General features: G+C 43.2%; 1 protein-coding gene across 3 annotated transcripts in view; it reads right to left on the bottom strand.

Moving 5' to 3' along the window:
• Window positions 1-5,151: 5,151 nt before the first annotated feature.
• ARHGAP25 (Rho GTPase activating protein 25) overlaps window positions 5,152-26,811 on the bottom strand; it is an 89,792-nt gene continuing 68,132 nt past the window's right edge. For all 3 annotated transcript variants that reach the window (XM_043603547.1, XM_043603548.1, XM_043603549.1), the window contains 7 exons: window positions 25,227-25,434; window positions 20,358-20,490; window positions 15,665-15,738; window positions 14,042-14,163; window positions 13,017-13,213; window positions 9,927-10,459; window positions 5,152-7,135 (listed from right to left, as the gene is read on the bottom strand). In XM_043603547.1, the coding sequence (XP_043459482.1) occupies window positions 6,928-7,135; window positions 9,927-10,459; window positions 13,017-13,213; window positions 14,042-14,163; window positions 15,665-15,738; window positions 20,358-20,490; window positions 25,227-25,434 (1,475 nt within the window). In that variant the 3' untranslated portion in view covers window positions 5,152-6,927. The remainder of the gene's footprint in view (window positions 7,136-9,926; window positions 10,460-13,016; window positions 13,214-14,041; window positions 14,164-15,664; window positions 15,739-20,357; window positions 20,491-25,226; window positions 25,435-26,811) is intronic.

The raw sequence follows: 26,811 nt of genomic DNA, 5'->3' as shown, positions 1-26,811 counted from the left end.
TAGCACTGTGGAGCAGAGACTCTTGAGAGACCTTGATCCCAGAGTTACTCCCAAGACTTTTCTTTTCTTTTCTTTTTTTAATGTTTATTTATTTTCAGAGAGAGAGAGATTGTGTATGAGCAGGGGAGGGTCAGAAATGAGGAGGGGTTGGACAGAGCATCTGAAGCAGGCTTCACGCTGACAGCAGAGAGCCCAATGCAGGGCTTGAACTCATGAACCATGAGATTGACTTGAGCTGAAATCAGACACTCAACTGACTGAACCACTCAGGCGCCCCCAAGAGATTTTTCAAGTGTGGAGCTAATAACATAGGACACTGAACCTACTCCGGGCAAGGGCCTGGTGTGGCGTGTGGCCTCCAGCCACTCTCAGGACAAGCAGGCAGGCTGTGTCTTGGGACTGTGGCAAAGGTATCTGCCTGCAGATATTTCTCCCCTTTGATGCTGAATCAGAGCAAAATTAGTGGTTCTTTCTTGGATCTGCACCAGTATTCTTAAAAAAAAAAAAAGTCCCCAGGATGCCTGGGTGACTCACTTGTTAAGCATCTGACTTCGACTCAGGTCATGATCTCACGGTTCGTGAGTTCGAGCCCCATGTCAGGCTCTGTGCTGACAGCTCAGAGCCTGGAGCCTGCTCTGGATTCTGTGTCTCATTCTCTCGCTGCCCCTCCCACAACGTGTACTCCCTCTCTCTCTCTCTCTCTCTCTGTCTCTCAAAAATAAATAAAACATTTAAAAAAATTTTTTTTAAGTTAAAAAATTTAAAAAAAATAAGTCCATGGGGCACCTGGGTGGCTCAGTTAGTTAAGCGTTGACTTCGGCTCAGGTCATGATCTCACAGTTCTTAAGTTCGAGCCCCCCGTCAGGCTCTGTGCTGACAGCTCAGAGCCTGGAGCCTGCAGCCTGCTCTGGATTCTGTGTCTCTCTCTCTGTCCCTTCACCAGTCACACTCCTTCTTTCTCTCAAAAATAAACAAACATTAAATAAATAAATAAATAAATAAATAAATAAAATTAAAAAATAAAAAATAAAAAATAACCAAAGTAATTTTAAAAATTAAAAAGACCTTAGAAATTTTATTTTGGTCCATCATCACTTAGAGATAGCTGTGCTGCATTCCTTCCCCACATGAGGACGAGGCCAACATAGCATTGAACAAATTGGACCAACTTAGCTCTTAGCTCTGCTGCATTGAAACCTCCATTTCCACATCTGTAAAATAGGTAGAGTAGCACTTAATCCAAAGAGTCTACTTAAGATTTAAAGGATACGACATTCACAGAATGCTTGGCACAGTACCTGACAGAGAACAAATGGTATTTGTTGCTTATGAATGGTAGTTCCTCTTATGATATTGGTAATGGTGCTAATCAAGAACAGAGAGCAGAGAAAGAAGTCCAAGTGCCAACTCGGACCAGTTGTCAGATTTTCTGCAGGGCAAGTCAGCTTTCCACCCTGCTACCTAAATCCCCCTTACCCCTTTTAAAGCCCTGCCCCCTCACCTCACCTCAGATCATATGCCCTGTGCTCTCAGGTGGCCAGTGCCCCTACACGACACTATTCCTTGGTGACATCTCACACTCTCCATCTATCCCTCCACCCACAAGCATCTTATTCTCTTGTCATCATTTCATTACACAGCTCTCTGCTTGGAATCAGTATACTAATATTAAGATTGTATTAATGATTAATGGAAGCTTCATGGTTATTTCCCAGATATATCACATTCATGGTTAATTCCCCTAAGGCTCCTGATAGAAATTTCTCAATCTACTATGAATCTGAAAGGAAGATGGTTTTAATCAGAGCTTTTCTTGAGACTCTATAAATCAAGTCCCCCAGTACTGACCTTTGCCTATGTATAGGATCAAGGCTTAAAGCAAGCTGAGAGCATTCCTGTACATTAAGGAAATCTCAAGATCCTTAAATTTGTTCATGACTAAGCTATTATTATATTGAGATTTTTTAGGTAACGTCTTTGGGTTCATTTTTTTCCCCACTTGAAAAATGGATATATATCATAGATCCATTTTCCATCGCTTAAGCATCTCTTATCCTAGATGGGTGGACACATGATAAACTAGCAAATAGGAGGGACAGAGCGTGTAGTTGTGTTGCCTGGGGATAGAAAAAAAGAGTAGGTAGATTTAATATTATCATTAATCATGACCTGAGCCAAACTTATCAGTTTTAGAAACATGTTTAGCAATTCTGTCTGCATATTAGAATTAACTGGAAATTTTTTTAAAGAAAAAAGTTCTGGGATGCCTGGGTGGCTCATTCGGTTAAGCGTCTGACTTCAGCTCAGGTCATGATCTCATGGTTTGTGGGTTCAAGCCCCACATCAGGCTCTGTGCTGACAGCTCTGAGCCTGGAGCCTGCTTCAGATTCTGTCTCCTTCTCTCTCTGCCCCTCCCCTGCTCGTGCTCTGTCTCTCCCAGTCTCTCAAAAATAAATAAACGTTAAAAATGTTTTTTAAAAGTTCTTAGGCTCCACCCTTCAAAATTCTGATTCAATTAACATAGGATGGGGTTTTAGCATCAGATTTTTTGAAAATCTCCTTAAGGTAATTCTATAGTGCAGCCAAGACTGAGAACCACTGTCTTAAAACAGCATCAGTAATATAAAGGAGGGAGAAAGTAGCATCATATTAGATGAATGTTGGTTGTGACCAAGATATGAGACTGGCTCTCTATTCTGGAAGTACTCAGCAAGTGACGTTCAATGGGTTTCACATGGTGGTCATGGCCTGGGGGAAAGAACTCCTGGATAGAAGCCAAGAATCAGTAGGTAGTGTGCTAGAGGAGGCTCAAAAACCACCTAACTAATCCTTTTCCTTATCGCTATGTGAGCACTTGGCAATTCAGCTTGTCTTCAGGCCTCAGTTTCCCTATCCATTAAATGAGCAGATTTGATTAGATTACCTGAGCTCCTGGGTGTTTTCCAATGTTGTAATTCTCTGATTCTAAGATAATTTTTGAGCGTCACAGGAAAGATGCACCTACGCATTGGTATTCTCTGCTCATTCCTCCTCTGAGGTCACCCACCCTGGGAAGCCTACTGAACCACAGGCCCTACAGCTCCAGCTCTTCTGCTGCTGGCCAAATGCCACCCTGGCCTCCTCCAGCAGTAGCAAGACTTCCATCCATGAGGCCTTCTCTAGCAGGATGAAGGCTTGTGTGCAATTCTTATAAAGACAACTCATTTGAATTGCAGGGGCAGCCTCTAAGTGATCTCTCTGCTCCCCAGCAAGCATACGCCTGACCACTGATGCTATCTGCAGAGGAAGTGCTGGAATGCGGAAGTTTACACGATATCAGTGTGCGCACATCCTCCTGTCTTTAGCCCAGGGAGCCCAGCCAACAGCAACTGTACCACGGTGCTCCCTGTCTGCCCCATCTCGGCAGCCTTGAGCTGCCTTGGAGTCTCCTGCTTTGCCCTTTTTTTCAATGGATGGGCTGCGAAACAGGAATTGATCAAAACAAAAACACGTTTGGTGCTTACAGCCTCTGCACAGGCTCTGTACTAGGAATGTCACGCTCCATGTCTCCAGGCCTCAGACTCTGACCAGAATTCACTGGAAGGGAATTGCTGTGGTCTGGGTGTTTGTGCCCCTACCCCCAATTCATATGTAGAAATCCTAACCCTCAGAGATGATGGCATTAGAAGGTGTATAAATCTTTAGGGTGGAGTCCTCATGAATGGGATTAATGATTCATAAAAGAAGAGAGATTCCTAATCCCTCCACCATGTGAAGACACAATAAGAAGTCTGCAACCCCAAAGAGGTCCACACTTGACTCTGACCTCAAACTTCCAGCATCTGGAACTGTGAGAAATAAATTTCTGTTGTTTATGAGGCACCAAGTCTGTGGTATTTTGTTATAGCAGCCTGCATGCATGAAGACAGGGATCATCTCAGCCAATCCCTTAATGCAAAATGTCCTATCCAGTGCACAGACTTACTGGGAGACCCATCAGCTCTGCCTCAAACTCGAGACAAAGTGACCTGATACGCACCATGGCTGGGGCTGTGTGGTAAATGAAAAATTTTGGTAGGGAAGATGGCCAGGGGTTTTAAAGTACATATTGCAGATCCTTTTTAGTTTCTCAACATCTGCATAGGTAGAAGAGAGGTAAAGGGAAGAGGGGGTGGGTGGCTGGAAAAAGTCAGACTGAGTAGATCTTGTCCATGGAGGAGCTGAAGGTGGGGGCTCCAGGGTCAGCAGAACACCAATGACAGAGGTCTGTCTCTGGGTGCTGCTTCCCAGATCCTGGTTCCTTGGTCCAGGTGAGATCTGGAGCTATCCTGTTGTCTACCTCACATGTAGTGTTTTGGGCATTGAAGCCAGTGACATCAGACTCCAGATCTTCTTCCCTGGCCCTTCCTTGCACTCACAGGGTATAGAGTGCTTTCTTTTTGTTTTTTTGTTTGTTTGTTTGTTTTTTCAACGTTTTATTTATTTTGGGGACAGAGAGAGACAGAGCATGAACGGGGGAGGGGCAGAGAGAGAGGGAGACACAGAATTGGAAGCAGGCTCCAGGCTCTGAGCCATCAGCCCAGAGCCTGACGCGGGGCTCGAACTCACGGACCACGAGATCGTGACCTGGCTGAAGTCGGACGCTTAACCGACTGCGCCACCCAGGCGCCCCTATAGAGTGCTTTCTTATGTTCTCTTTATATGGACAGTGTTAGCTTAGGCAAGCCAGGTTCCCCTCTTGCTCATGAAGAGGAATAGACACTCCAGCTTCCCAGGCTGAGTGGAGAGGCCACTCTGGTATCTCATAGTACTGGTGGAAGAAATAGAACAAGAGGCATCACCTGGCTAGGAGGAGCCTGGAATTCAAATGCAGCCCTTCTGCTCAGTCTGAGCTCATGCTCCCATGCCCAGCTAGTTCCTGTAACATGGACCTGCAAACAAACAGTCTTCAGGTCCTCCTCTTTGCACCTTCAAACAAATGTTCCCTTTAGAATTATGAAGCCGACTACTTCCATGCTCAGCTGTGTTTCAACACCTAAAGAGTCCGGGTGAGGAATCCATGGGAGAAAACGGGCACTATGTCTGGCAGAATTGTAGACTCTCATCGGTGTAAATGAGGTGTTCAATAAGTGTCTCCCTGCTTGCCACTCTGTAATTAAAAAACAAGTAAACCCCAGGAAATCAAACGTTTTATTGATTTACTTAATGATGTTCCAAATCAACCCCCTCCCACACCCCGATCTTTCATTAGCAGGTCTCTAAAACAAACATGCCAGGTCTTGTCCCTGCCCTCCATCAGTCTAGTGACTGGTGGCAGGAGAAACCAGACCTGAGTAGCAGGACTGAGCAACACTGACGTCACTGTTTGTACCACTAGGTCTGTAGCCTGTGTCATGGCCACAGGCAGGGGTGGGGCAGGGGAAAACAACCAGAGCAAAGAGAACAAAGAGAAGAGGAGGAAAAGTGAGAAAACAAAAGGAGAAAAAGAAATAATTGAGGAGACACACGCTGGGAAGACTAAACTCTCACCGCAGTAACCATGGGTTTCAGACCTCTGATGAAGCCATGTGGTTTCAAGAGTCAAGTCAATGTATGACATCAATGGGGATGACGTATGTGAAACTAGAACAGGTAACACCTGCTGGGAAATCTGTCCAGTGGCCCCCAAAGCTGAAAGCACATTTGAGAATATCTATTTGTCTGTGTTTTGTTCTCACCCTTATTCAATGTCTGTCCTGTATATGTTTTATGATTTACATGATATAGCAATGTAGCAGTACATGATATAATTTATAAGTAAAGAAATATATTGGGGGGGGGTGTCTGCTCAAATATTTTCTACTCATGGAGTACATAGTCAAAAGAGCTTGGAGACCACTTAATCAGGATAATGACAAAAATTATTAAAGCCTCCACTATCCTTCCTAGCGAGGCTTGGGGCCTCACCCAGGCCCTCTGCCAGGCTGGCTTCACTCTAGGAGGAAAAGTCTGCCAGGAAGGCTCCTCTCCTAGCTACTTTCTAGTGCCTCTTATCCCTAACAAGAGTGAAATCACTGGCATTTTGGTGAAACAGAAAAAATATTATTGGGACTACTACTATCTAAAAACCCCAGCCAGCCTCTGAGGAAGTCACATCGTGGTGAGAAGGCCTCTTTCACAGGCCTACCATACACAACTGTGGCCATGGAAAGGCAATGTAATCTAGCCCATGTCCTGCTCACCAAGCCTTGCGCCTGGAGAGGGGTGTGTCTGCTTCAAGGAAGGGGCACCTTTCACTAAGGCTCACAAAGGTGTTTGTAAGGATTACCAATAGCCCTGCTCTCATAAATACACATTTATTGCTTGTTTTGTCTTAGTCTAATAATAATTTTGAGTTTCCAAACCCTGGAAAGTGTGCATCATGGAGGGGGTGGCAGAATGGGGCTCCAGTCAACAGGTGCAGCTCCCCAAAACGCAGCTCACCACAGGTGAATACAAGAAAGCTAAATATCATTTTCTGCCCCTATGTCTCAGGAACACCACGAAGCCATCTGACTGGATGAATTGTTCCACAAAGAAAAAAAGAAAAAGAACTAACGCCTCAGTCCACCATCTGTTGGGGCCAACATGTTGCCTAGGTCCTTGGCACATGGCCTCAAATGTCTCCACTGGACATAGTCACCCAACCATGGAAGGTTCCATCTCACTCAGCCTGAGACCACGGTGGAATAATGCAATCCTTTTGAATACAGCCACAGGGGGCCATAGACGTCCCCACATGTCCCTGCTCACCCTCATCTTCCTGCAAATTCCATTGATTTATTTTACTGGGAAACGTGGTGTTTCCCCCCAAAATGTCTTCTTCTCCCTCATAGGGAGTAATTTTGCTTCTCAGTCATCAGGTAGCGCTGAGAAAGGGAGCGTGTCGGGTGGGCCTCTGTGGGCTGTCTCCATGTTTGCCTGGGACCCTCAAGCATCGGCCTTGGGCTCTTTCATTGATTTGACAAATTCCTTGACTTCTTCTTCCAGGGCCTTGTTCCTCCTCTCAACATCCTCCCGGGAGCGCTCCACATTGCGGAGGCTGATTTCCAAGGCTGCAAATTTCTTCTTCTCCTTCTCCAGTTCTTCATTGAGCCTCACCACCTTGGCCCAGACATCGTAATTTTCCTTCTCAAGGCTGCAAGGAAGAAAATAGCAGAATGAAAGAACAGGGTAGGACCTCTAGACTGTCCCTTCACCCTTGCTCACAACACCCTCTGTCCATTTTCCTTTCTACATCACAAGACCTATAGCCAACCTGAACCTCTTATTAATGTTCCACCCACCCCCACACACGCAGACTTCTCAGTAAGCCTGAATTCCCAGGGCATGTCTGAACCTCTCTTTTGTCATTTTAACACCATCTTGTGACATCTCTTGTGTTGTTCCTTCTCATGTCATTCTATGTTTTGTATCCTCCAGAAGATAATAGTCTTTGAAAGAAGGAACCACCTCTAACATATGTATATTTTCACCTCCACAGCACCTTGCACGTGTCCTGCTCAACAGAAATGTTAATTGACTGCTGAGGCCCCATATTCCAGATTCCCAACACCTTTGCACACATAAGGACCTGCTCATCCTGCTTCCATGGAGAGTACCAGCGCCATCTCTTATCAAGACCCCCTAGGGGTGGAGGTTTGGAGAAGTGTGGGGAACTGCCATTTGGAAGCAGAGGTCCTGACAGCCCCACCCCCACTTCTGAATCTGCTCCAGGTGAAAAATCTGTTGGGTTCCCGAATTCCCAGAATTTTCACTGTTACTGGTCCAAATCTCAGTCTAGTCCCAGGTGCTCCCTGCTCTGCAGGCTATGCTGAATTAACTCCTAGGAATGAGAGTACAATGCCATTTTTAAGCCCAAAGAGGAAATTTTAGGACTGTGGGAGATTGTGTGACTGGAAGTTTGCTTCAGAATTCCATTCTATGAGATGCTGCCTCTCTGCCCACCCCCCCCCCCTCCAAATGGCATATTTTGTATAGAAAATTGAGCTCTCATTTGAGCCCAGCCTGGCTTCTATCTTCAGGGGCTTTGGCCCATTCTGCATGTAACAGCCCATCTTTGGAGCCTTGCCTACCTCTGCCTATCTCTTCCTACAGATAATCTAGTCTCATTCCTTCTGGCCCTCTCATTACAAATCTAGTTTTCTTCTCAGAGTTTACTCTTGCTTCCATCTTGCTTTGGGAGAAATCTCAATTGAGAGAATACTGCCAGATTTTGATCACTGATTCCAGTGGAGAGGTAGAATCTGAATGGGCTCAGGAGCCTGACTAATTCAGGTTCAAATACCTGATTACATCAAATACTGATGATTAGTTGTGTGACCCTGAGGAATCTTTTAATACCTCCTGAGCCCCTATTTCTTCTATAAAATGGGGATATTACCTATTTTGCAGGATTTCTGTGGGGATTACATGAAAATGTGTATCTGGGGCACAAAGTTCAGAGCAGGCACTATGGACTGTTAACTCTCCCTCTGTTGAAAATGGAGGACCCTTCTGATGGGTGAATTCAGAGAACTTGGTTCCATTCAGAAGGAGCAGCCCTTCCATGGCAGCTGGGTCTTTCCCTACCTTGTCAGTGACATTCACGTCAGAGTGCAGTGGGAAACTTCTCTGGGGCTGCTTCCCTCAGAGTCAAGATAGCACATGAGTGTTGTAGGCCTACAGATGATTGACTTCGTGATCTTAGACAAAGGATCTCCATTTTGCTTTTAGACGGGCACCCCTCTATGTAGGGAACAAAGAATGAGGGCTCACAAAAGTCTTCCTGTCATGTACCTGAGTCTCAATGGACTGAAAAGTGGTCATGATTGGGAAAACTCTACTAGTTCATATTTCATTGTCATGATTAGTGTTAATATGGATTAAGCCGGATTGAGCTTTCCTCTCATGAAAAGTCAGTGGTGTGAAAAAGATTTCAAGAAAGTAGTTTATCTACCCAAGAGAGCAAATTGTGTCTAGGCATCTTAGGGATGTGCATGAAAATTGTGGCATGAGCTGCCTCACTGGTCTTCCATTCACCCCTGCAGCCTGTACTCCGTAGGAAGCCAGTGATTTAGTGAAGCTTTAGTCAGGTAGATCTTCCTAGAAACTCTGCTCCACACAGGCTTTAAGGGGGCTGGAAAGGTCTCCTGCACTTGTCTGCCGTCTCTCCTCTCAGTCACCCCCTGCTTCTCCAGCTCACCACGGCTCTTCCTGTGCATTAACATGCCAGACCTGCTCCCTTCCATGGACTCTGCACCTTTGCTTCTCCCTGCCTGGCCTGATCTTCCCCAGTATGTGGACCTGACTCATTCCCTCTTCTCTTCAGCCCTTTGCTCTGATGCCACCTTCTCAGTGAAGCCTTCCTGACCACATTATTTAACATAGGAACCCCCTTCTTGAGCCCTTCCCCAGCTCCTGCCCTGCTTTATTTTTCTCCATTGCATGTTCCATCCTCTGACATAGCATATATTTTAATTATGCTATACCTTCCTATAGAAGGAAAATTCTATAAGCACAGACAAAACTTTTGTTTGTTTTGTTCAGTGCTGTTTCCCAACAGCCAAGATAGTGTCTGGCACACTATAGGTGCTCAATAAATATTTTCAGAATGGATGTATTACATTAAGATGAACAAAATTTAAAGTTCCTCTTCATTCATTACAGCATGCCGATCCTTAAGGAACAACTATTTGGAAATGGTTGCTTAAGCCTTGTAAGCTACATACTTAACTTCTCATGAATTTAACCTAAATAGAGTTTTCACTAATTTGGTCATCTCATTACTCCCTTTACCCCTTCCCGTAATTAAGCCCAATTGTTGTAGATTAGTGTGTTCTCTAAACTCAAGCTTTCTAGTATCATTTCTTAGCAGATGAGAATAGTCCCTGTTACTGCTGAAGATGGAGGCCGGGTGGCTGCTCAGGACCCCTCTGCATGTGACTTACTTTTTGATCTGTTCCTCATACATTTGCTTCTGTGTTTCTATTTCCTTTTGCAGTTCCTGGACCACCCTCTGCAAGGATTCAAGTTCCTCTTCTCCAGAGTTCTTTTTTCCAGGTCCGGTTTCAGAGTTTGGGCTGGCAAGAGTTTCTCTCTTGGAGTCACAAGCATGGGAAGAGACAGCAGCTGCCCCATCCCCAGGGGCCCCAGGCAGGGAAGGGATGTTATCATAGGTGGAAGTCCGCTGGGAGTCAGAAAAGTGGGGCATACCTTGAGACATTGTTCTCCGGTGCCCTTCCCCTGCCTTTACCTCTGAAGAGGGCGACCAGAACTCATTCTTAAAGATCTCTACTTTGTTGCTGTTGGCACCTTGAAACGCCGATGTCAAGAAACATTTCCGATTAGGGAGCGTCTGAGTCCTTTTTCTCGACTGCAGCTTCCAATCTCCTAGCTTTTCCTTGGGGGCTTTATTGCTCTCTTCAAAATACCCATCACTCGGCTGTTGTCCAGTGGGGCTTCCTGCGTCTGAGTCGCTGGTCTAGAAAAAAATGGCCACGGATGTCATGTGGGTTTTCCCATATGTATCATGTTCCCAAGATAAGGAGTAGTGACTTGGCTGCACAACCGTGAAACTCTTAATTAGAAGACCATCTCTTAATTCATCACGTTAGTTAGATGTGCATGATCTGTGTGGTGTTTCCTTAAGAAGATATTGCACTTAAGAGGAACTCATGCTCTCAAATCAATGGTTTATTAGTGGTTAAGAGAGTCTCAAACTAGGATTCTTTCATAGCTTTAGGATGAGGAGATCTTGCTAGCTAGAACTCAAAATCCAAAAGGCATAAAATGCAAGTCTGATAAATTCAACCCACATGGGTTTCCATGACCCCCTAAATTAAAAAAATAAACAAAGAAATTGCATATAAAATCAAAAAAGAAATGACAAACTAGCAAAAATATTTGCAATACATATCACAGACAACAAGCTACTCTCTCTAATATATAAAGTTCATGAAACTCGAAAAGAAAAAGACCAGCAACCAGCAAAAATCTAGACAAAGGACAAGATCAGACAGTTAACAGAGGAAAAGAAAAATGCAACAAGCCTTTACACATAAGAAAATATGTTCGGTTTCTGCCATTATCAAAGAAACCCAAATCAAAATTAAAACTACTGAATATCAGTTTACACCTCTCAGATAGGACACGTCCCCAAATTTGAAAACACATTCTGCTAGTGAAACTGTAGGGAAACAGGTTCTTTCGTGCATTGCTAGTGGAAGTACAAAATGGCACAACCTCTATTTAACAATTTTAATAAAAATTACACAATAATCTACTTACCCTCTGATTCAGCAATCCCAATTCTGGGAATTTATCCTAGAAATACATCTCCTGAGTATAAAATGAAGTATGGTCAATATTATTCATTGCAGCCTTGTTTGTTGTACAAAGGAATGAAAACAAGTTGGTCAAATGAGAAACCTGTCCATGTATTGACATAAAAGGGTCTCCAGGATATACTCTAAAGTAGAAAAATGCAAGACATGAGCAGCATGTGTGTATGTGTGTGTGCATGTGTGTGTAGAGAGAGAGCAAGAGATGTTACATTTGTATAAAAAAAAGAAGTAAATAATTTACATTCATATCTGCTTGTATTTGCATAAAGGAACACTGGAAGGGTAAGTACGAAACTAATGAAGGTGGGGAAGGATGGGGTAGATGGAGATAGCAGAGGGAGCAAGCTGTCTCAATCTATATCTTTTTCTCTTTTTTATTTTTTTTAACCATGTGTATATATATTTTGAAATTAACTTTAAAACAAACAAAAAAAAAAAGATAAGGAAAAAGAAAAAGAATGAGCCCTAAAATCAGAAAATCAAGACTCAAGCTCTCCTTCTAATCCCTCTAGCTAATCACCAGCTTTTGCAACCCCACCTGGAGTCAGAATCACCTGCACCTCAAGGTGAGAACCAGAGCTAAATCCCATTCTTCAACATCCTAGTGCTGCTACCTTGGGCCAGCTGGTCAACCTCCTTGAGACTCAGCTCCTGAATGATAAAATGTGGATGATAAATCCTGCCCTATAGAGTTACGGTGAGAACCCCAGAGGTGACCTATTTATGTTTGTCATCACAGTGGCTGCTCATAGCTACCCACAATATTACAATAAATAGCAGAAACCTGTCATATGAGCCTGACAATGACTACTCTCAAGGACTGCTAGTAGGACTTCATTAAAGGAAGTATGAGCATTTCTAAATATTAATTTCATTTGAGAGTGTTAGTAAAATGCACTGTGTATAGACATCACCTAAGAAAAATCAGTACCACTATCTACCTTTTTTCCCAATACTTTCTTAATTATCCTCAGGATTAATAGTACTGCAGGCAACTGACATTACCAGGTCAGTCAGAAATTTTAAATTCATTTCTTGGTCACACATAAAGAACCAAGCTGCTACATCAAGTTCATGGTTCTTTTTTAAGTATTTGTCTCCATCAATATATAAAAATATTTGAGCTTTGTAACTAGTCTACATTTCAGAGGCTGAAGAGTTTTTTGACATTGGGAACGTGAGCCCCAACACTTCAGTACAAATGAGGGGGTTGACATTGCTGAGACAGCTTATCAGGGAATGAGAAATATTACACGAACACATCACATACTCTGAGAAAGAAATCACGTTTCATGGGTTAGCAGGAAACCAGTTCTCTCTGGACTTTCACCCGGAGTTTTCAACAACTCTTGCTAAAACACTTACAATGTGATATATAATTTCCCCTATTGAAATTCCCTGGACTGTGCTTGGAATGGCTTCCCTTTTTGAGCGGACTTTACTGAGGACTCCCATTGCTCAGCCATTAGGAGATTGGCACACATGTCACTAATCCCACCTCCAGGATGCCAACAGAGACTAGATTTGAAAGAGGCCAGGCTTTCAAAACGTATTCAAATGGGTATCTACCATCTGTGCCCATTGCCACAGCATCATCAAAAACTCTCCCACATTGCCACACTAGACAAGCTCTTACATAGAACGATTTGGACTAAAGGAAGAGTCAGGTGGAAAAAGAAGGCTCTCGGCACTTACCGTGTTACTAAAGCTGTCTGTCCTAGACATTGTGGGGTCTTCAGTGGCATCCCAGCCCACAGAACTTCGAGCCACTGGAGCTTTCTTGGGGTCATTTTTTTGAGCAGGGGGTGACAGGGGTGTATCCTTGGACTTGGGAAACAGAACTTCATGGTCTCTGATCATCATGGTCATCACTCTTTGGATTTGAGGAGTCCCTGAAAGAAAGAAGAAAGAGATCTGTAGAGTTGTACCATGGCAGGAGGCAGACATTCCTAAGGGTCTCCATCATGGGATGTCTCTAAACTTGGCTCTAAAACCACAGAGTCCGAAAAAACGTCATTTTGCTCCTCATGGGACACTTCTGAATTGCTTGAGGTAGAAGATTGTGGTGGAAGAGAAGAGATAGAAGAAGGACACGGGAGTGGGTAAAAGAGGGTTATTTTCAGCCTGTATGGTCCTTTAGTCAGTCTTTGATCAGAATATAGGCAGTATAATAGTAGAGAAAATGAAGACATCTTTCTCCCCTCATGTGGTCCTCAACATGACATCTGATTTCTTATTGCACACATAATGAATATGTGCTAGGAGTACTGCCTTCCCAAATCCATGGTAGACATCAATACTCTATGCCAGGACTTTTGCTCACTGAACCAAGACACAGCCACAAGTGTGGCCTTCTTGTGAATTCTTACAAGTGGCCTTTTTGTGAATTGTCTTATAAAGTCAAACTTGCTTTCTCCACTTTCTTGCAAATTCGCTTTCTCTGGCTAAGGCTATTTAAAAGTAATTAAAGACTAAGAAACACTAGCTGTTTTTGTGCTAGCCTATTGTATTGTGTGACCATTGGGTAAATTTTGAATCTCTCTGCTGTGCTGTGATCCGGAAAATGGACATAATTCCTGCCCTGCTCCTTTCACAGGGCTATTTCACAATTTGGGCAAGTTAGTCAACAGAAAATGTTTGGCAATTTGCAGAGCACTTCGGTAGCTGTGTAACTGTCGTTACTTCCTCTGCACTCGACTTCCCCACAGGACCAGTCTTACCTCTCATGATCACAGCAGGGTCTTCAACCTTTGACCTGATGAGATTCACACCAATCACAGTAGCCAGGTTATCCACGCTCATTTTATTAACACCACAGTTCAACTGGATTTCATGTAGGAACCTGTGGGCAACCAGGAAATCCCATAGTAGGAAACGGGAAGTTGCCAGAAGGAAGCACTTCCAGCTATCAATGAGATCTCAGAGATGGATCTCATCTCCTTCCTTCTAGTCTCAGGAAGGGGACCAGTCTGGTCTGCTCTGCCCACATGAGTTTAGCTTCACCTTGAAAGACTCAAGATCAAGGTAGAAGAGAGGCCAAGAGGGGCCTGTCCAGCTTCTGGTGGTGGCATTGGGGCTGGGAATGGAGTGTTGGCAGGAGGCAGGGTCCAATGCAGGGAGCTAAAAGGAAACTAGAAGGACTCAAATGGGTATCTGACTATCCCTAGTCCCAATTTCCTAGGCTTATCTCCCAGGTTCTCAGTATCCATCCCACCCAAGTTTCCAGAGAAGAAAACTTTCTCATGAGGAGATGTCACAGAGGGGAATGAAGAAATGACTCTTGCTTCATCCTCTGATTATAGCACCAAGCATCTCAAATTCTCAGTGGGTGCTCAATAACTAGCAATGAATTTTTACTATAATTCTACCCATTGGAGACATGAAGCTCTCCTCAGATTCACTATATTAAAAACAAAAAACTGAAAACATCAGCAAAGGAATTTCTACTCTCTCTAAAAACCATTTTTAAATGAATAGGCTGAAGCAACATAAAATTCCAAATACATAGAAATTATCAAATTAATGGTGGTGTTTTCAAATGAGGAAACATTACGAAATATTACAGACTCATTTATAATCCTACTTTAGGACAGGCAGAAATGTTCACAATATAATATTAAGCCCAAAACAGCAAGACACAAATATGTACAAGAAATTGTTCCCCTATATTTATATTGATGTATGTAAAGATCTATCATAGAAAGAAAAACGTCCAGAAGGAAACATCCCCAAATAATAATAGTGATCTTTGCTGAGTGAGGAAAAGGCATTATTTTTATTTCTTATTTACGGTATGTTGTATTTTCCTTTTGCAAAGCATGCATCACTTTTATAATCTAGAAACTACAACAAAAGTTTTTTAAATAAAAGCAAATTTCAGCTCTGTCTGGCAAGAAGATCCAGATTCCCAGCTCAGACAGACCTGGGTCCATCTACGCACTACATGTTGCCACAGAGAAGGCACGCGGGTCCTCAGAAAGGGAAATAAGAAGGGTGGCCAGGAATGAATCTAGAGCACTAAGTTATGGTCCAAGGTCAGGAAGATGGAAGATCACTCTAGAAACATTCATAAGGATTCTGGGTTTTAATACATGTCCCAGAACTCCAGGTAGCACTTGGGCAGGCCTGGAAGACGAACATGTTCACTTCATGTGCCAATCAGATTTTCAGCGGATCTTTTAAATTATCTTGTGGACATAGGGAACAAACTCAGTGCTGTGTGAATATAGTTGACCTTCCCAAAGTCTGGACCAGAAGCTCTGAGTTCACAGGGACACTCTTTCCTCCTCTAACCAGGTGCTTCTTTCTGATATGGCTGGAAACTGATACCAGGAGACTCTTACCTGCATATGTAGCTCAGGAGGTTATAGTTGTCTCGAGGAAGGATGGACAGCTGCTTCACCAGCTCCTGCTGAGCCTGGGAAGAGATTTTGAACACCCTAAATGAGCCTGCTCACTTGCCAGCAATGAGACTCTGGAACATAGGGAACATAACTGATGTATCTGTGCAGAAAGCAACGCTTTGGTACTCACTCCTGTTCCCATAGTTTTGTGTGTTTTTTTAAAGCTTTTTATGTCCAAAGAATTATAAATTCACAGGAAGTTGCGAAAATAGTATGGAGAAGCTCACAGGTTTTTATACAGCACATTTTTTTATTTGTCTCTAATCATGCCCTCTTCCCCAACTCAGAACTACTCTAAGGCAAGGACGATTTGACATCTCATACTCACAGTAATTGTTTGCTTAGTGAATGCTTAAGATACAACACTCCAGTGAAGCACTGGATCACATCCAAATACCCCAAGTCACTTTAAAAGTAGTGAGAGAAGAAGGAAGCTTCGGAGAAGGATTTTAAGCATTATGGCCTTGCTGAGATCTGCGGGGACACAGGACAAGCTGACCAATCGTGGGAAAGGCAGGTAATGTTGGAATGTTCTACCTCCATGATGACCATGAATGTTAGAGAAGAAATTCATGTGCCAGGGAGAGGAAGGACAGAGAGCTTTCTTAGTTCTTTCCACCAGCAGCTGCCTGTAGGGTCTGTAGTCACTGTCAGTAACATCGCGATTGTAAAAGTGTGCCAGTTAACATGAGACATGTGGGCTCCCTCAAACCTGAGCAGCTTCTCCTGGAGAAAACGCACCCTATGGCCTGTCAGCCTGCATGTAGTGACTTGGTGCAGACCCTCTGTATCTAGAATACCTGCTTCATATTAGGATTCCCTCTTCCAGTTTAATGAGTGAATTCTTTGTAAAGGTTGCTGTAGATTCATTGCTCTCAACTACCACTCCTGCCACATTTTCACCAATGAGGAAGGCTGTGGTCTCTCTGCCCTGCCCAGATGTGCGTTACCACAGATTAGAAACTCAAGTATGTTGAGGGGTGCCTGGGTGGCTCAGTCGGTTAAGCGTCTTACTTCAGCTCAGGTCATGATCTCACAGTTTGTGGGTTCAAGGCCCAACAGCTCAGAACCTGGAGCCTTCTTTGGATTCGGTATCTCCGTCTTTCTCTGCTTCTCCCCTGATCACGCTCTGTCTCTCTCTCCCTCTCTCCCTCTTTCTCAAAAATAAACAAACACAAAAAAATTAAAAAAAAAAAAGAAACCCAAATATTTTGAGATGGAGAAAAGTTGGGAGAAGCAGGTCTAAAGTGAATAAGTTCAGGGGTGGGAGTCTTATTGTCAGATCTGCATCCACATACCTCTTTGCTTTTCCTGGAGCTATGGGGTGAGAGATTGCCTGAAACACTGATGCTTTTTAGCCAACTTTTAAACCTCATTCTATAAAATGTTATTAATTTCACAAGGGTGAGCTGATATACCTATATTAAGACTTCTCATGTCCTCATCTCACTCTCTCCCCCCAAAATTTATAAATCATGCACAAAATCATTCAGTTACTTATTTTATTTAATTTATTTTTTTTAATGTTTATTTTTGAGAGAAAGAGAGACTGAGTGCAAGTGGGAGAAGGGGAGAGAGAGAGGGAGACACAGAATCGCAAGCAAGATCCAGGCTCTGAGCTGTCAGCAAAGAGCCCAACGAGAGGTTTGAACTCACAAACCGTGAGATCATAACTTGAGTCAAAGTTGGACGCTTAACCAACTGAGCCACCCAGGTGCCCCTGGTTATTAATTTTAAAGTGGCTTGAGGTGTTTGATTATAGTCCCATTCTTTTTTTTTTTTTTTAAGTTGATTTATTTATTTTGAGAGAGAGAGAAAGCACACAAGCAGGGGAGGGGCAGAGAGAGAGAAGGAGAGAATCCAAAGCAGGCTCCACACTGTCTGTATGGAGCCTGATGCAGGCCTCAAACTCGCGAACCGTGACATGACTTGAGCCAAAACCAAGAGTCGGATGCTTAACCAACTGAGCCACCCAGGTGCCCCATTATAGCCCCTTTCTTTTTATTTTATTTTATTTTATTTTATTTTATTTTATTTTATTTTATTTTTTTAACTTTGTAATTTAACTTTATTTTTTATTTTTTTAAATTTACATCCAAATTAGTTAGTATATAGTGAATCAATGATTTCAGTAGATTCCTTAATGCCCCTTACCCTTTTAGCCCACCCCTCCCACAACCCCTCCAGCAACCCTCAGTTTCTTCTTCATATTTATGAGTCTCTTTTGTTTTGTTCCCCTCCCTGTTTTTATATTATTTTTGTTTCCCTTCCCTTATGTTCATCTGTTTTGTCTCTTAAAGTCCTCATATGAGTGAAGTCATATGATTTTTGTCTTTCTCTGACTAATTTCACTTAGCATAATACCCTCCAGTTCCATCCACGTAGTTGCAAATGGCAAGATTTCATTCTTTTTTGATTGCCGAGCAATACTCCATTGTATATATATACCACATTTTCTTTATCCATTTATCCATCAATGGACATTGGGCTCTTTCCATACTTTGGCTATTGTTGATAGTGCTGCTGTAAACATTGGGGTGCATGTGTCCCTTCGAAACAGCACACCAGTATCCCATGGATAAATACCTAGTAGTGCAATTGCTGTGTCATAGGGTAGTTCTATTTTTAGTTTTTTGAGAAACCTCCATACTGTTTTCCAGAGTGGCTGCACCAGCTTGCATTCCCACGAACAATGCAAAAGAGATCCTCTTTCTCTGCATCCTCGCCAACATCTGTTGTTGCCTGAGTTGTTAATGTTAGCCATTCTAACAGGTGTCAGGTGGTATCTCATTGTGGTTTTGATTTGTATTTCCCATTATAGTCCCTTTCTTTATTAGATCGTTACATCCCAGGAAGGCTGTCACCCTGATTGGCTTCATTTGCCTTTTGTTGCTGAGGAAGACCTGTATGAGATCATGCAATCTCATTTTTGTGCAGGCAAATAGCTACAATAGCTACAGCATAATTAGCTGCATCATTATTCTTCCCTTCCTTTCCTAACGTTGAAATATAAAACTGCCATTTTTCTTGTGCTGGGATCTACTTAAATCATGAGGCTCCTCACTCTTAGGAAAGAAGTTCTCATAGCTATGTTTTCTACCAGGTCTAGGGCACTCCATTGCTTAAAATAATAATAGTAATAGTAATAATAATAATGATTATTATATATTCCTGGGAATATATTATATAATAAATGCTAAAATAGAGAATAAGCCTCTCCTTAAACTGATACTTTAAAAATATCACTCACCTATCTCCTATCCCTTGTCCTCAAAACAATGCTAAGTATTGCAGATGCTATTATGAAATTTGTCTAAGCTTGTGCTATCCAACATAACAGCTACTTGACACATGTGAATATTTAAATAATAAAATAAAATAAAATTAGGAATTGTTTCTTTAGTTGAACTAGCCGCACTTCAAGTGCCCAATAGCCATGTGTGGCTAGTGGTTACCATATTGATCAATGTAGCTATGTACCAGTTCCACCATTATAGAACGTTCCGTTGGTCTAAGGAAATAAACTGAGTCTCACAGAAAGTGCTTAATTTGCCTAATGGCAAAATCAAAGTTAAATCCATGTCTTCACTGTAGGCTTTTTTGTGCACCACTTTGGCAGAGAGAGCTTTAAACATGGTGGCGCTAGGGGTGCCTGAGTGGCTCAGTCAGGTAAGCGTCCGACTTCAGCTCAGGTCATGATCTCGTGATTCATGGGTTTGACCGCCACGTTGGGCTCTGCGCAGACAGCTCAGAGCCTGGAGCCTATTTTGAATTCTGTCTCCCTCTCTCTTCCCCTCCCCTGTTTGCACTCTGTCTCTCTCTGTCTCGAAAATAAGTAAACGTTTAAAAAATTTTTAAAACATAGGAGTGCTAAAAGCAAACCTCCCAGAAGTGGGGAGTTAGACCCCAATTATCAGCAGTATAACACAAACATATTCGTGGGGCATTTGGTTTTGCAAATCCTGGTTAAAAACCAGGAAGGTTTTATTGTTGTTAGATGGGTTTTCCTGGTGGCTTTTGTTGGTCGGTTTATTTGTTTAATTAACATGACTCTAGTGTGGTGATTGTTGACTTTAAGACCTTTCAGGAAACAAATTACATGGGAACACAAATCCTGCAGGCAAACTTGTGAACTCTAACAAGCATGATGCTGCAGACACTGACCACACCCCCTTAAGCAGCTGCAGCTGAAAAGAACAAAGAAAAGTTCCTTGTCCTTCCTTTCTCTGGTGGCTGCATTCCTTGTATGCCCATGGCTGACACTCATGATCATGGTGGAACTAGAACATTCTTCCCTCTCACCAGCCTTCCAGGTTGGTCAGCCTGTCCTTGTGTCCACTGGGTCTCAGCAAGGCCATATTGCTTGAAAGCCTTCTCAGAAGCTTTCTCTTTCTCATTAAAGTGGTTTGGGTATATTTGATTATAGACAATTCTTTTTTGGATTGTTACATCCCAGCAAGGCTGTCACGATGACTGGCTTCAGTTGTCTTCTGTTGTTGACAAAGTTCCAGTTTGACAAAGTATCTCACTAAAAGGTATGAGTCCCTTGACCCACTGTTGCTTGCCTACCAGAAGAGTGTTCAGTAACTATCACCTTCCAAAGCAGGACAACTAACTCTAATGAGATACAAACCTTTGCCTCATCTGCATTCATGAGCTGCCCGCACAGCAGGAACCCCTCATACTGGCTCCAGGGAACGACTGGCTCTGGGAGGTCTCGGAGGTAAAGCTTTAACAGGGAGGCCACGGTGTGTACATCTGTATCTCTGCAAGAAAATAAGCAATGTTGTTTGAAAATAAAGCTCCAGAACATTCCTTGCCTTCCCCTTCGTGGTCCACCAAACAGAATCCCAGGTTCCAAAGGGGAGTTTTGCAGAGGAGCAGAGTCTGATAAAGATATATCCAAACAAAACATCTTTGCTAATTATCTGGAACCATGACCCTCAACACTTTTTTCTTTATCTCTTCTACCCAACTGCCTCAAAAGTAAGTTCAAGGTCTACTTTTTTATTAATCCTATTAAATTATTTTAGTCTTCATCTCTTTCTATTTTCTCCAAGTCACTTAGTACCTCACAATTTTGCATTTTCTGCTTAGTCTCTAATTTTTCATGTGATAACTCATTTATATTGATGGTCCATGATCTCTTTAAACCCTCAGAGAGCTCAAAACAGTTCTTGGATTCATTCATATATTTGTGCAATTGTTCAATAAATAAGCATTGAGAGAACCTACTAGGTGAAAGATACTACCTCAAGCACTGGGATTTCAGCAGTGAACCTGAGGGATATACAGGACACCTGGCCTCATTGAGCCACAGAGCTGTTCAGACTCAAATGTTACCAAGTCACTACAAAATTGTGAGGTTAGTGCCATGACTAACCTGGGACTGTATGGAGGTGTGTAAAAGGGACACCCAGTGCAGAGCTGAGGATCCATAGGGGCCAAGATCTGAAGAATGACAAGGAGTTACAGTATGAGGAAGGGAGCCTAGAGGGTGGGGAGCAGAGGCCCGGCTGCAGAAACACAGACAACATTCAGATGACTTCCTGTTAACTGAAGGAAGCTTGGACTTTTCAGTTCAGCTTGTCCAGTTTATAGCAGGAGTGGGCAAAGCATGGCCCAGGAGCCAAATTTGGCCCATTGCCTGTACACTCTATGAGCTAAGATTGGATTTTACATTTTTAAATAGCTGGGAACAAAACTCAAAAGAAGCAGATATCATAGCATGTGAAAATTATCTGAAATTTGAATTTCAGCATCCATCAAGTGATATGGCCATGCTTATTCATTTTTGGATTGTCTTTGGCTGATTTTGAGCTATAACTCTGCTAAAAGCAAAACTGAATAGCTGCAGTAGAAACACTCTGGCCTGCAAAGCCTAAATATGTCATATATGGCCTTTTATCAAAGTCTGCTGACCCCTGTTTTATAGAGCTATTGCATTTATTATGCAGCTCTATAAGAGAAAATAAGTCTGAATCTACTATATGCTTAAAGCTCATTAGTGAAGAAATTATTTACTTCATATTTATTTACTTCACATCAAAAAACCCCCCAAAAAACTGGTATTCTTAAGTGACTGTCCTGGTAGTACTTTGAAAAGCAAGGATGTGCTGAGAGGTTCAGACAATCTGAATGGCTCCTCAGTTTCATTGATGGGGAATATAGAATTCACTGGGTAGGAGTGCCTCCTGGAGAAGGGACAGGATGGGCTGGCTTGGGCAGAAGGAAAAGAAGGGAGGCATTGGAGGAAACAGAAATAAGAACATCAGGACTTGACTGTAAAGCTCTGCCTTGGCATCCTGAGTAAGTTTTTTTGTTTGTTTTTGACAGCCAGTGTTTGGAGATGTCTTCTGAAAAGGCCCCAGCTTTGCAGCCTGTCAGCTCTCTACCTCAAAATGAGAACATGAACTGGCACGGAGCCCCGTCTGTGCTCCACTGCTGCCTCAGGAAACTGGGGGTGGGAACCATTCACTTAAGGTGGGGATTCTAGAAAAGCCTTCCCTGCTGAGTCACTACCTAAAAATATTCCTGGACCAAGTCCTCTTGTCAAAATACATGAGACATTCCCAAGAAAATGGCAGAACGACAACCAACTAGCACTTTGCAGGAGGAGCATTCACCCAAAGTTGCAAAAGGAGCCATGAGGCTTCTCCTCATGCCCCTGCATCACCAACCATTCCATGGTCTTGGTCAGAATCCGGGGCCTCTCCCTCACCCCACACCCAATTAGGCTCCCAAATGCCCTCAAGTCTATCCAAATGTCACGTGAATCGCTTTAAGTCCTGCCCCCTTCCACTGCCCTATTTCAAAAGGCAATGGCCTTTTGCCAGGATTCTGTCCCAGTTTCCTAGCTGGCCTTCTGCCTCCACAGTTCCATTTTCTGATGCACTGTCCACTGCCTGGCAAAATACAACATGCAAAATATGCCCAAGGAACGAGTGTTGCAAACAACAAATTAAAATGAGAAAGATAGTAGAGACGATGAATCAAAAAACAGAATCTTTTAAAGAAAAATGACAACAACAAAAACCATAAACTACTAGATAGTTCAATCAGAAGAAACCAGGACAGCAAAAATATCCAACATTAGAAAAAAAGGTTATAACCACTGATATAGTGTAGATGCTTTAGTGTTATAACCAGAGAACATAATTATCTATGTAAATCATCTTGGAACATTTAAAACCAGAGAAACCTTCCCGATTCATTTTATCAGGGGGAGATAATGCTGCTTGTCCTGGCTAACTCCTTATGCTTGTCTAAGGCCTCTCAGTGTAAACGTCATTGCTTCTTGGGGGTCTCCCTAAATCTACCAGATGGTGTCAAAAGGCCCCTGTTCTAAGTCCTCATAGTACCATCTAGTTTTCCATTTTAGCACTTAACACAACGGAAATTAGACAATTATTTTTGTAAATTTTTAGTATAATGTCTGTGCCCTAATTTTATCAGAGCTGACTCACTTGTCACTGTTACAGTTTACATTTCCAGCATGATTTTTCCTGAGTTTGCTATTCCTTCAACCCAATGAAACATGTTTAAGTCAAGTTAAACATGTTTTTTTTTAAGTCAAGGACTAAGAGAAAGTCAGGAGCCAGGTTGAACTTCTGAGCTCAACACCTGATCCACTAGAGGTTAGCCGAGGCCCCACCGATGGCTCTGCCAACACTTCCCTGGTGGCACCGACCTTAAAATGTGGCACATCTGTATGTTTCTCATGGAAGTATAGGTATCAGAAGTGTATTGGCTTATGAATGGATAGTATCCATTCCAACAGAAACTCAACAAAGAGATTTTAAATTTTATTCATATATGTTTAATGAGAATCAGATACAGCTGCACTAGCACCTACCAAATAAAAGGTCCTTTGTTTCTTTTCATTCCGGTGAGACAATTTGGGAGATCTCATGGTGAAACCACACATATGACCAACGTAGGGGATCTAGATGACTACCCACAAGGATTATGTAGACCCAAGCATTGGCCCTGGGAGGACTCTGAAGAGCCCCAGGTGACCCTTCCTATTTCTGGGTATATAAACTCTACTCCTTAATTCTGGGGGTGGAGAGGTCATGACAAGCTGTGGTAACTTTCCTCCTTCCTGCCCCAAATATTTCATAGGTATCCAAGACTGTGACTCCACCACCCAGGCTGACTTTATAGGAACATAAAATCAAGCCTAGGGCAAGTATCTGACAAACCCTTGCAATCACCTCTATTCCTCCTGGCTGACTCTTCACATGGCTTTAGCAACAACCCACCTGTATCTTTTGATCAACTCAAAGCTAATTAAAAACATAAGAAGGAAACTGAATATAAAAAGGTGGTGAGCTTAATTGATCAGGTGCCTGACAATGAAATGCAATTTATAGTGCTGCTGAGAGGTCTGTAAATTTGATGCCCGTAACCTGCTGTAGTTCCAGTAACAACTCCACCCGTTGCTTTCCTGTAAAAATAAAGCACCCTTGGTGAGTTAACCTTCTGTGTGCTGAAGGCAGCAAAGACAGACATGCGGTGGTCCAAACGCAGACAGTGGCGGTGAGATTGGAGCGAACAGATGGTATCAGAGATGCTTCACAGGGAGAATGGGCATTGCTGGTGACTGGGGTGGATGTGGGGAGAGGGAACTAATGGCACTTAGCTGTTCATAATTTTCCCAGGATCACCCCTATTCCTCCATCCTAAATAACCCCTTGGGGAATTTCAACCTTTGGAAACTGGACAGAGTTTGGGCCTGCCTTACCAAATCTTGATTTATGGGCTGCTGATTTGGAAAGAACAATGGCTCTTTCTTGCCAGCGGGACAAGCACGCACAGGCAACCAAGGCAAATATTGCACAATAGGCAGAGAGCGCGTACAATGTCGACGTGGGTGCTGTACTAGCCGACTGTGGCAGAGCCGAAAACCTCGGCTGGGTAGCTGGAGGCGGTGGGGCAGGTAGGCGACGGTGAGAAGAAATGTCACCACAACTGATATGCCCCAACCAAACCTGGGCAACCTCCACGGGGGAGACCTGAGAAGACGCCAGGCTGCCACGATATCAGTATGTACTCTCTCCAAAAAGGCTCAGAACTAAGTTCAGAGCTGCACATTACTACGGTTCCCAACCTAACAAGAAGTGCTGCTTCTGGCCATTTCTAGAAAACTGAGAGCATCGGAGCCCTTGGGTATAGGTATGCTACATTCTCTACCACACTGAGTCTGTTTGTACAGTCTGCTCACTCTTCAACGTTCCTCACCTGCCCAGTGGTGTAGGCCTTAAGCTAGGTCCCGTCATCCTCCCGGCCTCCCCTACATCCTAAACATCTCTTGACTGCTCAGCAAGGCCCTACTTCTAGTTCACTTCATTCCTCACATAAGTCGCCAGCAAAATAAAAAGCTCTCTTTGTTGCAAGCCAGGGCCTTGGAAACTTCTGTGTGAGTCCGGTAGCTCAGCCGGTAGAGAGAGGTCCTCCTACCCACATATGGCAGGGGGAGGACATGGTGAGGACAGGGTACCTGTCAAAGGAGGGCCGCTCCCCGGCATCAAAAGCGTCTCTGAGCTGCTTCACCAGGTTGTCCTGCCCAGGCAGTCGGAAGATGCCCTCTTCATTCAGGCCGTGCTGGAGGATGAACTCCGCACACTTCTCCACCAGGATGGGCACCAGGTGGGGGCCAAATTTCTGCTCATAAGCCACGGTCTCATCCAAACGCTGGCCAAACACAGCTAGAAAGAGAAAAACAGGATGTTCCCATCATTCTGACTTCCATTGGATGAAAGGGTAGGTCAAAGTGCTTTCTTTGCCTATTTCTAGATTTGCCAGTGTTGTGTATAACCTCAAAAGTTTTAGTGCAATGATACTAAACAAAATATAGGAGACAAGCCATCCATAATATTTCCTGGAGCTACAAATTTGGGAGAGTCTCTGGAAGTCTTTTTCTCTTGACCCACAGTTTTACATATTTAAAATAACAACTCGCTTTTACTGAATACCTGTTGTCTGCTAGAAATTGTGCTAAGCACTTTGCACACCTGTTCTCATTTCATCTTAACAGCAACCCCACGAGGTAGTAGAATTGTTATACTCACCTTGCCATTAAAGACACTGAGCCTTAGAGGCACTGGTGAACTTGCCAAGGTCAGGTGCCAGGGCACGGTAGTCAGAATTCAAGCCCAGGCAGTAAACTAAAGAGAATGTACTCTTAACTATGGCAGCAAGCAGGCAGTTTTGGATTCTGCTTGTGTCATACAGCATTAAAAAATAAGTCTATCACACGGATGTCTCATACCCTATTAAACCATTGTGGCATTCTTAATAATATAGATTGTTTATTATGTTTTACTATTTTCAAAACAGCTACAGTGAACATACTTATCCACCAAGCAGAGTTCCTGGAATGTATTCAGCACAATGTATAATTTCTAATTAATTGCTTAATTAATTAGTTAACATTTGGATAGGTGATCACAGGCTTTTCATTCTTTTGAACTATTTCCTTAGGGCAAATTCTCACAAGTTGAATTACTATGTCAAGTGTTTTGAACATTTTTATGACTCAGTGGTATGCAAATTGTTGTCCAAAAATATTTTTCCAAATTACACTGCCTCCAGCAAAGCATGTGTGGACCAGCTCCACCCCAGCCCTGTCAGTACTGGCTCTATAATTTCCCCACCCCAGCGGTATAACAAGGTTAGTTTTTAAATCAGGGCAATCGTTGGCTACCCATTCTCCCACCAGGCCCCTATTCCCTTTGGTTCCTGGAGGCTCAGAAGACAGGTCATGGCTTCAGCTCTGTCCTGCCTGATTTTCCCTCTGTCATAATTAGGACCTGGTTACAATGACCACTTCAATTCCCAGGACACTGCTTCCCAGAGTCCTTTGGTGTTCCCCATGGTTCGCTCTCTGGTTGGTCCCCTGTATCCAGTCTCTAACGTGGATTTCACCTGTACAGAGCTATACTGAGCTCGTGAATCTACCGTGTCCTCTGCACTCCCACCCATTGCCCTAAGCCAGGCTGGACTATTCTCTCACCTATGACAGCTGTGGTGTTCTCTTCTGACATGTTCAAAGCCCTCCTGCTGCCTACCTTTCTAAACCATCT

The sequence above is a fragment of the Prionailurus bengalensis genome, chromosome A3 (genome assembly GCF_016509475.1).
Source record: "Prionailurus bengalensis isolate Pbe53 chromosome A3, Fcat_Pben_1.1_paternal_pri, whole genome shotgun sequence".
Classification (NCBI taxonomy): Eukaryota; Metazoa; Chordata; class Mammalia; order Carnivora; family Felidae; genus Prionailurus; species Prionailurus bengalensis.
The sequence above is the reverse complement of the archived record's forward strand: the minus strand, read 5'-3'. Positions and strand labels throughout refer to the sequence as shown.